Source organism: Microplitis demolitor, chromosome 5 (assembly GCF_026212275.2).
Source record: "Microplitis demolitor isolate Queensland-Clemson2020A chromosome 5, iyMicDemo2.1a, whole genome shotgun sequence".
Taxonomy (NCBI): Eukaryota; Metazoa; Arthropoda; class Insecta; order Hymenoptera; family Braconidae; genus Microplitis; species Microplitis demolitor.
Genome location: NC_068549.1, coordinates 23,136,588 through 23,147,040, shown reverse-complemented (window position 1 = coordinate 23,147,040; position 10,453 = coordinate 23,136,588). Strand labels below are relative to the sequence as shown.

At 32.2% G+C, this 10,453-nt stretch overlaps 5 protein-coding genes across 8 annotated transcripts; 2 read left to right on the top strand and 3 right to left on the bottom strand.

The window, feature by feature from the left end:
- Positions 1-313: 313 nt before the first annotated feature.
- On the bottom strand, positions 314-1,554 carry LOC103570765 (DDRGK domain-containing protein 1). The gene is made up of 2 exons (XM_053739196.1): positions 1,392-1,554; positions 314-1,168 (listed from the first exon to the last, which is right to left on the bottom strand). The coding sequence occupies exons 1-2, from the start codon at positions 1,474-1,476 to the stop codon at positions 387-389; spliced, it is 867 nt and encodes a 288-aa protein (XP_053595171.1). The 5' UTR covers positions 1,477-1,554; the 3' UTR covers positions 314-386.
- Positions 1,555-2,678: 1,124 nt separating this feature from the next.
- LOC103570770 (uncharacterized) lies at positions 2,679-5,593 on the bottom strand. 3 transcript variants are annotated; one of them, XM_008548628.3, is made up of 6 exons: positions 5,534-5,577; positions 4,781-4,806; positions 4,316-4,727; positions 3,675-4,254; positions 3,282-3,450; positions 2,679-3,132 (listed from the first exon to the last, which is right to left on the bottom strand). In XM_008548628.3, the coding sequence occupies exons 1-6, from the start codon at positions 5,573-5,575 to the stop codon at positions 2,904-2,906; spliced, it is 1,458 nt and encodes a 485-aa protein (XP_008546850.1). In that variant the 5' UTR covers positions 5,576-5,577; the 3' UTR covers positions 2,679-2,903. The 3 variants fall into 3 exon arrangements, with proteins under 3 accessions (XP_008546850.1, XP_008546851.1, XP_008546852.1); XM_008548629.2 differs by lacking the exon at positions 5,534-5,577 and adding an exon at positions 5,050-5,142; XM_008548630.2 differs by lacking the exon at positions 4,781-4,806 and having other exon boundaries at positions 5,534-5,593.
- Positions 5,547-7,324, top strand: LOC103570769 (transcription initiation factor TFIID subunit 13). Of its 2 annotated transcripts, XM_008548627.3 has the most exons (4): positions 5,547-5,770; positions 6,191-6,425; positions 6,488-6,589; positions 7,238-7,324. In XM_008548627.3, the coding sequence occupies exons 1-4, from the start codon at positions 5,744-5,746 to the stop codon at positions 7,240-7,242; spliced, it is 369 nt and encodes a 122-aa protein (XP_008546849.1). In that variant the 5' UTR covers positions 5,547-5,743; the 3' UTR covers positions 7,243-7,324. The 2 variants fall into 2 exon arrangements, with proteins under 2 accessions (XP_008546849.1, XP_008546847.1); XM_008548625.3 differs by lacking the exon at positions 7,238-7,324 and having other exon boundaries at positions 5,551-5,770; positions 6,488-7,030.
- LOC103570768 (protoporphyrinogen oxidase) lies at positions 6,786-9,282 on the bottom strand. Its single transcript, XM_008548624.2, has 5 exons — positions 9,267-9,282; positions 9,089-9,211; positions 7,892-9,013; positions 7,203-7,522; positions 6,786-6,953 (listed from the first exon to the last, which is right to left on the bottom strand). The coding sequence occupies exons 3-5, from the start codon at positions 9,002-9,004 to the stop codon at positions 6,935-6,937; spliced, it is 1,452 nt and encodes a 483-aa protein (XP_008546846.1). The 5' UTR covers positions 9,005-9,013; positions 9,089-9,211; positions 9,267-9,282; the 3' UTR covers positions 6,786-6,934.
- Positions 9,208-10,077, top strand: LOC103570767 (uncharacterized). The gene is made up of 2 exons (XM_008548623.3): positions 9,208-9,457; positions 9,524-10,077. The coding sequence occupies exons 1-2, from the start codon at positions 9,271-9,273 to the stop codon at positions 9,823-9,825; spliced, it is 489 nt and encodes a 162-aa protein (XP_008546845.1). The 5' UTR covers positions 9,208-9,270; the 3' UTR covers positions 9,826-10,077.
- Positions 10,078-10,453: the final 376 nt, after the last annotated feature.

The following is a 10,453-nucleotide window of genomic DNA, read 5'->3' as shown; positions in this document are numbered from 1 at the left end:
AATTTCTCACTATAAAAATTATGTTAATTTTCGTGTTGCGTAGAGGAAACTTTGTAATGCGTCATCACAATAACTTTTAATATTTAAAATATAAATTATCAACATTTTTGATATGACTCAAGACATTGCGATAATTATTAGAATATTTAAAAAAAAAATATTTACATCGTCGGTTATTTACAACTTTATTTACTGACAAGTCGAAATCTAGAAAAAACTAGATAAATATATATCTATAATTAGTTATTTTTCATAAATTTTCAAATGCAAAATGATTGAACGAGTGGACGAAAAATAAGTAAAAGACAGAAAATAAAATAATTATTTAAATTTATTTATGAACAGACGATTTTAAATAACAATTTGAAAATAAATAAAAATTAACATTAATTAGTTTCGACAGTCTGATTTCCGGGAGTGAGACTAATCAGCCGGTTTGAATTTTCTGCGAGCTCGGTGATGCTGACTCTCCCGCGCTGCTTTACAAACTTAGCGACTGCCTCCAGCTCTTCTTGGGAGATGTAAATAAATTTCCCTCTGTCGTCGACGACGCCGGTGAGTCTTCCGGTGGCTTGAAGCGCCTGGACCCGATCGATGGCGCTCGCAGTCTTGAGATTAAAGTGCCCGGCGAGATCCTCCAGGACGACGACCTTGTTGAGCTTTATGTACTTGACAAACTCCTCGAGAAGATTCTCCTCGTCTACGTCCTTCTGCTCGAAGCCCTCTTCTTCAACACTGAAGGCTTCCTTCATCTTCAAATACTCCTCGTGCTCCCGTTTCTCCTTTTCCTCACGAGCTTTCTTCTCGAGCTCCTCCTGCTTGAGCTCCTCGGCGCGCTCTCGCTCCCGAAGTTTATCAATTTCCTCCTGCTGCTGCTGTTCCCGCTTCTTGCGCTCCTCCCGTTCGCGTTCCATCGCTTCACGCGCTTGTTTTTTTTCCGCCTTAGCTTCCAATTTCGCGCGTTTCTTAGCTCCGATTTTACCCTCGGGAAATTCTGGTACTTTGTCATCTTCTCCATCTGATTCTTCTCCACCAGCGTCTTCTCCTCTAGGTTCCGGACCAGCAGCATGACGATTCACTTGCATACGTCGTGCATGTCTTACTCCAGCAGCTCTTCGTACTGGTTGACCACGTGGTCGAGGGTTTTCATTTTCTTTTTCATTTTTTCCTGTTGAAAAAATTTAAAAAATTCAGAAATTTATTTTTTTAATAAATATTATCAAAAAAATTCAAACAATTCGTTATTTTAAATAAAACAAATTATTTAAATAATTGAAACAAAATTTTTTTAATAACAAACATTAAAGTGAAACAAAAACATCTGGTTGTCATAAAGAAAAAAAAAAATTATGGAGGTTAAATTTAAAAAATAAAAAATAATAAAAACAAACCTTTACTTCTAGTCGACCATATTGTTAAAAAAATAATAACTGTGATAATGCCAACAGCAATTGAAATTAAAACTGTGGTATCCATAATTATAAAAATAATTATGTCATTCAAATAACTTGAGAAATGTCAACATCACATCAACAACACACACACACGTATAAAAAACTTTAGAATTGTTCAATATTCCCCAGGTCGATAAAAACCTACTGGTGCACTAGTTTCTTTTAGTGTCAAGAGATGCCATTAGAGGTACACTTAAAAATTTGAATTTTTAGCAAGAGCTAGAGCTAGAGCATTTCCAAATGCACCGAGTGATTAATTTGTTAATTATTATTAGTTGCGCGGTAAATTTAAAAATTTTAAAAATAAATTATTAGAAATTGCCGACTAATTAAAAATGGTACGTCAAAATAAAATGGCGGCAGAATATGATAAAAATATTTAAAATAAAAAAAAACACTTTAGTGTTTTAACAAACCTTGGTAGAGAAATAATATGCAGAAGGGTGTCCTAATACACTTGGAGATTTGAATTAAATTGCTCCAAGTGTATTTCAGCTAAAAAACGTCACTTAACTGCTATTTCCCACCAAACGATGCCAGATGATTTTGCTCAGGAACTTGGAAGTCGTCAGCATCAGCTATCAGCAACAATATACACTAGCACTAAACAATCAACACTTAACGACACCACAGATAATTTACACAATTTAAATTTTATAAACACTGCACATTTTAATTAAACAATCACATAATTCCGCGAATTAACTGCAATACTGTGTTTCAATTTCACCGTAAAGAAGGATCTGGACTACTACTGCTGTTGCCGATGATACTGACTGCCGCTATTGGACCGTTAGTTGATACTATGCAATCGATTCTGTGATTCGTTCTCCTACCCCCACTTCAGCTAAAATTTGAACGTAACACCACTTTGGCGCGAAATTTAAAAATTGAAATTTAATAATTTTATTAAAATTTATTTGTGTCCATAATTACATTAATTAGACTAAAAAGTATACTCGAGATTATCTATTTTCATCAATAATTTATTAATTATCCTTATTACTCGCGCGGTAGATTTAAATGTTCGAAAAATAACTTATTAGAAATGGGGAAAAAATATAATGAGTTACACTGCGGCTGTTTATTTTCTCTCAAAACCATTTTCTGAGGTCTGAAAAATATGTAAGTTATAAATTTATTAAATTAATTCAAAACTAGGGCGTTAATTCGATAATTGTTTATTTTATCTCAATTACTTATAAAATACATCCATCTTTTAAATTAATTTATAAAAAACGTGAGGTAGACTCTTTTATATCGAACGTCATTTCTAATCATAATATTTTTTACAAACTTCAATAATTTAATATTCAAATTTAAATTTATACATGCAAATTTTTAACGAGTGATTATTTATTATTTTTACTCTTTTTAATTTTTTATTTGCCGCTAATTATTCTATAACGCGCATATAAATATTCATACAAATTAATATGTTAACAATCTTCAAATTTTCGAAATACTTTTTGCGGATTTCTTGATGTGTCTGTTGTTCGAACTGTCTCTCCCCGTCTTTAATCGCGTCAACTTTGCAGACTGTGTTATTTGCTTGCCAGTTACTTCCAAAAAATCATCACCATTGAAGTAGTAAGAGCTCGATGACGGTTTTACAGTTCGTGAGATAGGACTCAGTGAATTGCGATTCCGATGTTGAATCGTCGGTGACCCTATCGATCTTAAAAAAAAATTCATTTTAAATTTTTTAATCAGAATCAAGTCATTAATTGTATTCCTTAGTCCAAAGACATCAATTGAATTGACGTCTTCTGAGAGTTGATTTCAAATATAAAAATATGTATGGCTGATAATAATGAAGATAATTACCGATTTTTACTGCTGGGTAAACGCGAAGGATCAATAGGAGCAAGTCTTACATTTTTAGGCCACGTTGGATTTACTGATGACTGCCACGATGAGTGTCTCTGTGACCTCATCGGCGATTTACGTTGCATAGAATTTAATTTAGATGCCGAGTTCATATTTCTATTAAATCCTTAAAAAAAAAAATAGCTTCATAATTAAATAAATAAAAATTTAAAAACTATAAAAAATATCATGATCCTAAAATTAGTAGACAATTAAAAATTTTTGGATTTTTTATTTATAATTTATCGTTTTTAAAAAAATTCAAAAATTAATAGACGTCGGCTAGCTTTCATGTCGAAAAAATATCAGCATCATAAAATAATTTACAACTTAAAATAAATAAAAAATCACCTTGAGGCGTCGAAAGCTCTAATAGATGACCCGCGTACTTAATGGGCGTTGTTTTTAAAGTGCAAAAACTTTCGCGGGTGGTAACAGCAAAGGGTACCGGACTAACAACAATTTTGTTGTTGAAAACAGTGCCGAGTTTATTTCTACCAAGCTTAGCATCAGTCCTGTCCTCATCATCCTCATCCTCATCCTCATCATCATCCTCCACATCATAGTCATAGTCAATAATGCCATAGTCCGCGTCTTTGTTGTCTCTAAGTGCTTTCAAAGCCGTGTCATTGCGTTCCGTCAATTCGAACGACTCAAATTTATTTAAATTGGCACTACTTTTACTGCTACCATTACTTTTACTACTGTATTTATCTCTATTTGTATTAAATCGTCTACCGCTGTAGGTTGGCGCCGGTGCTATTCTCAATACTTGGTCTAGACTATCCATTGACTTGTTATTACTACTGTCATTATTAACGTTATCATCATCCATTTCTTTTTCTAACTCAATCATAATGAACTCCAACAGTCTATCTAGTACTTGTTCACATTTTATCTGGATCAAGTGTTGATCCTTCGGACTCAACTCCTAAAAAAATCCACCAATAAATCAATTAATTAAATAAAATTTAATTACTCATCAAAATTACCTCGATTTTGTTATCTGGCTCAACACTTTCAACTACTACTTCTTCTTCTTCATCATCATCATCATCATCATCCTTGGGTTCGATATTTTTCCCCACGATCCTGTAATGCGGGATCTGGGTTCTCCACTGAATGCACTCATCCATGACATCTCCAAGCTTGACCTGGTCATCTTCTTTGTACAGAGTTCTCTCTACAGCAGCCCACAATTTCAAAACTTTATTTGTCGCCGCCTCCTCGATGTCTTCCGGCCAAGACGACGAAGTCGCTCTGCTGTTTCCGTCCCAGTTTGACGATCCAGTTTCTTCAGGCCATTGATTCGTTTTACTTTTCATTGAACTACTTCCCAAGTAATTGCTACTTATGACATCACTCCTATTGCTTACTGTCATCGTTTTACTTTTATCCTTCAATCTAAAATTCAAACCCCTTTAAAATTTTAAAAAACCCAGAGTTAAATTACTTACATTGATTTTTTTCTAGACATTTCATCCTGTCCCGAAAACAAAATAAATTAAATTTTAAACACCAATTAAATTTATAACATAAATAAATAAATATAAAAACTCATATATATTGAGGCTAAAGTGTGTATATTTATTGACGAGTCTACAGACAAGTTTATTGATTAATTTAACTTGTTTATGTCCAGTACTTTATTTTTAAAAAAATAATAATTCCACTGAGCTTAAAATTTAAATTTGAATTTAAAAAAAAAATTTAATTTATCGTTTACCAAATAAATAATTAAAATAATTTACAGTAAAAATAAAATATATAAAATAAAAAAAAAGTTATAAACTGCAGCTTATGTTTTTGTTTCGATAGTTCCGAGTTTACTGAAGCAAACCTCCGACTGATTTGATTTGAGCTTGCGCGCGCTTTTTGACATTTATTTAAACACCTCCAATAAATGAATATATCTGTATAAATGAAAATGGGGGGTAATAATAATAAAAAAAGTAAGAGAATAAGAGGGCAATCTTTGAATTACCCAAGGGCATCTCATTAAAGTTTATATGTCTGATAATTGCACTTGTGTATTATTTAAATTATATAGATCAGTTAACGCTATTGCATGTGTGATATCTGATAAATTTTAAGTTTACTTGACCTTCATGTTTTTAGATGTTTTTTATTTAACTTTCAAGTAAACCGCTCTTTTAATTACCCTTTCATGACATGTGTAGATATATATTTTGTGTGTGTGTGTCACTTACTTGTGTGTATCTCGACTCCATCTTGCAGAGTTTATTTTTCATAAATAATCAGATCCTGATCGTCTAGCTGTAGCTTGTTGATGTTTTGATTGATATCTAAATATATATATCACGTATAATTGTTTTATCAATAAACTTTTAAAGTAAATACGTCGTAAATTAATTATTTTTAATAATTATTTGACAAATTTTAAGTCATAAATTATTGTAATGGCCAATGAAGAAGGTTTTGAACAAGTAAATATTTTTTATTTCTAACCTCTAAATATATTTTTTTATTTTAAATTTTAGTCAACTATTAATTTTTTTTTTTAAATATAATTTTCTATTTTTTGACAGCAGTTGACATTTAAAATTATAATTCAAATTAACGCTAAATAATTAATTGTATGAGTGTGAATGTAACTGACAAGTGGTAATTTTTTAAATTTTTGAATAAATAAAATTGAAGTAGAGTAAAAATTAAAAAATGGGTATCTAAATAAATGGAAAAGTAGCTCACGCTTTTTTTTTAAATTTTATAATTTCAATTAATTTATTTATTTTTAATTTATTAATCGTTTGATGTCTGCTACATTCACATTAATTTAATTTTTAAAAATTTTTATCCCTTTAAGAGAAGATTTTTGTAAAAATAATAATTTAAATTATTTTAAGTTTGAAGATGAGGAAACTGATGTACCAATTGGATCATTACCTAGTGGACGTAAACGTTTGTTCTCCAAGGAGTTGCGTTGCATGATGTATGGATTCGGCGACGACCAAAATCCCTACACCGAGAGCGTCGATTTATTAGAAGATTTAGTTATCGAATATATCACAGAAATGACTCATCGTGCGATGGAAATAGGACGTACCGGACGAGTCCAAGTCGAGGACATTGTCTTTCTAGGTAATTTAATAAAGTCAATAGTAAACTGAAAATCTAAACTAATAAATAATATTTAATTTCAGTAAGAAAAGATCCACGTAAATACGCGCGTGTAAAAGATCTTTTGACAATGAACGAAGAATTAAAGAAAGCGCGAAAAGCTTTTGATGAAGTTAAATACGCAGGTACCGTTAATCAATAAATAACAAGTAATTATTTAAATCTCAGTACTTATTATTATTATTTAACGTTACGGAGTACATTTCATCGCATGTACACAACTTATAATTATTCATTAAAAAAATATTGTACTTAGCTTTTAATTATATTTTTATTGGAATGTGCAATATAAATATTTAAATCCATTCGCATTTGCAACAGTTTAGTTTATAATTTTTTTATTTATTTATTCATTTATCACAAATAATTTTTATTTTACGTTAATTACTTATAAAAATTATTATTTACATATCGCATGTTTAGTCTCAGCAACTACAGTCTGTACATAAATGCATGATTGGCATGTAATTTCATGCATTTATATCACGTCTGGAAAGTAATTATTGTTATTATTATTATTATTTTTATTATCATTTTAAGTAAATAAAGAAAGGGAGAGACCATAATAGACCCATTATTTTTTTCAAATCTCCAAATAATTATTAGAACTTCCCGTGGCTCGAATTTCCGCATTGTCTCTTTGTAGTTACAAAAAAAAAATATGAGCCCATTTTGCTGCCCTTTCTTTATACTTAGTATTAACGTGTGAAATTAGTTGATAGTTTATTTTATACTCACAATAAAATATCATCAATGGCGTTTTTCGATGACAGAATAACGTCGTTAACACCAACGCCTTGATAAGAAGAACCACAAATCGCTAGAGCCATTCCATGGTCAGTTATATAGTCACGTATCCGTTTCATACGTGCGTCGTGACCAACAATCTGCTGGGGAATACAGTCCTTCAAGATTTCAACGTCAACATTCACCGGATTAACTTTAACATTTAGTGTGGTACGCAGTTGTTCCAATGCAATCGATAGTAAGTTGTCTTCCGTTGGATTGTTACTGAAATGATGATCAAACCACGCACCGCCCATCATCGCTGTTACTACCTGTAATTTATTATTATAAATTTAACAAAGTTTTAAGCCAATGAGATACTTGTTAAGAATTTTTAATTTTAAAAAAATATTTTTCATAAATTTCCCGGTCAAATTTACTTTTTAAATTTATTGTCTCAACTATTGGATTTATGGTAAAATGCATAGAGACCTTTTTTGTAGACAATCTTATTCTCTATAACATTGGTCTGATACATTTTTCTGGTGTCTTGGATACTTTAGCAGTATTTTAAATATTTTGGTAAAAAATAAAAGTTTAATTTAAATTTACAGAATCTCGAAAAATTCACAACAAATTATTTTTTATAATTTTATCTCGACATATTTAATATAAATAAATAAAATATTTAAAATATTTACCGTTGATTTTTGTGGGTAAACACACGAATCAAAAATAACTCCGAGCAATGGCAAGTTCTGGTTCGGCGGGACCAAGAAACCAAAAGCTTCACAAGGCAAAATGTTTTCCTCAAACTCAAAATTAATAACAGCAACTGTAACACTAGGTATCGCCTCTAACTCATCCGCCAATTCCGGATGCTGCTTTCTGACAATCTGCGCAAGATTTTTAGCCGGAAGACTAGAGATTACTTTATCAAACTTTTGAACCTTACCATCAACCTCAACGTCAACTTTCCCGGGTGCAAAAGTCAAGTTACTGCACTTTTTAAACTGCACATCAACTTTATCCCCCACGTGCTCCGCCATCGCGATAGGAAATTGCTCAAGTCCTCCATCTAGTGTCCATACGGCCCATTTTTCCCGGTCTGCTCTTAGAGCTAACTTCGAAGAGCCTTTGATAGTCCGTCCCAACAACATATCATTCTTCTCCTCCAGCTTTTTCTTATCAATAGATTCCTTCAGTCTATTGGTCTTCAGCATTCCCTTCAAAATGGAGCCGTGCTTCTGCTCAGCTTCGAACATCGTCCGCATCAGAAAATTAACGCTCAATTTTTTAGCATCTCCAGCAGCTATCCCGCAAACCATCGGACTGATCAAGTACTCCGCGACATCCTTACCCAGCCTCCTTTCAACGAAACTGTACAAATCCTCGTCGTCTTTCTGAATGCTCGGAGTCTTCAACTCCTTCCAAAGCGACAAGATGAGCGGACGTTTAAACGGCGCGCGTACTTTGAATAAGTCCATGAATGAGCTTGGCAAAACGTGTAAGTTTTTGTCAGCATATATGAGCCGATTTTTAGCTGCCGGATGTTTCGGCCCAATGCTGATCACCCGGTCAGTTAAATTGAGTTCCTCAACAATACGAAGAGTATTGTGACCACCGACTCCAGTAGATCGCATGGTACGAGGACCCTTTTCAAACATCGCTCCTGTAGGTGATCTCTTGCTTCGTATCCATCCTCCAAGACGGTCAGATGCTTCGTAAAGAGTCAAAGCACCTAGACGTGGGTTTTCCAGGGCGTAAAATGCCGCCGACAGACCGGCTATGCCTCCACCCAGAATCGCGGTCATTTCAAAAGTCTCCAAAAAAAAAATAACAATTATTTTTATTCATTGTCTAGGTGTAATTGTCTAGTAAAACAAACATGTGCTTACCTTATTGTGAGTCGGCGGAATTATGACATTTATTTACTTGACTGTTTAGTCTTCTGATGATAAGTTGGATTATGTGGAATTTAGCCACCAGGTGGTGGTAAAATGTCAAGTTGTTGCTTGTACCTGTGAAAATTTATTTGAATTATTTTTTTTATTTTTTAAAAACAATAAAACTTACGACCATGACCAAGTGCTCAGTGTCTTCATGCAGAGAAAAAGGAACTTTTACTTTTCCAAAAGATAAAAAAAGACGTTTGCTATGGGAGCGAGCGATTGATAAAAATTTCAAGTCTTCTAGTTCATCGAGGTTATGTTCCAGGCATTTTAAAGATGAGGATGTCATTAAAAATCGAGAAAGTTATTATACAGGTACAAATATATTAATCTACTGCGTAAAAGGTTTTGATAGTTTTTAATAATAACATTACTTACTAGGACTCATCAGCACGAGAAGATTTTTGAGACCTGGAGCCGTGCCTACACTGCATTTGAACCAGCCTTCAAAGCGGGCGAGAGAAGTTCGGAAAATTTTATTTGATCTGGAATCTTCTGATGAAGAGTCTTTACCTTCAGAAGCAAATTTACCAGACTCGGATTCACCAAAGGTTGGAGATGATCCAGAAAATAAAATAAAAAATAATTTAGTTGCGAAAGTATCTTTTGAAAAAGAAATAGAATCAGTGCAAGAATACTCAGTACCTATTGATGATCATCCTGGTTCTTTAAATTTAAAATAAATAATTATGATTTCGAATTCGATTTCATGTTCAGTGTAATTAGACTTGTAGGTATCAGTATTTTGTGCTCGTCGATTGTTTTGTCTCAGAGATGGTCGCCGATTGATAAAAGTGACCACTGAAAAAATCAGTTGAGTTTTATGAGTAAAAATTTTAAAAAATTACGGGATGTAAAATTTGTATTTCAGCGCGCGGAATTTAAAAGCCAGAAAATTAAGACATTTATAAAATATTATAAACTTATCAGTTTTAATTACGAAGATTAATGGTGAAATTTTTTCTTTGTTGTACAGGTTTAGATAAAAAAATATTTAATTAAATTTTAATTAATTTTACTAATAATTAATATAACCTGCTCCAATTTTTCCCTCCTGTCAATTGAAACGTCACTTATTTTACGAAAGTAAACTAAAATATGAAATTTGAATTGATTATATTTAAAAAATTTAAACTTTCCCGCCATTTTATTTTGAAACTCAGTAGCGGTTTTTTGGATGTCAGTAAAACGGAAGCGCGTAACAAAAATGGCGTTAATTTAAAAATCTGCTCTTGAATAAAACAAACTTTCCCGTTAAAAAATTTAAAAATAAATAATTAAAGTAAAAAAATACTTATTTGAACTTTAAAA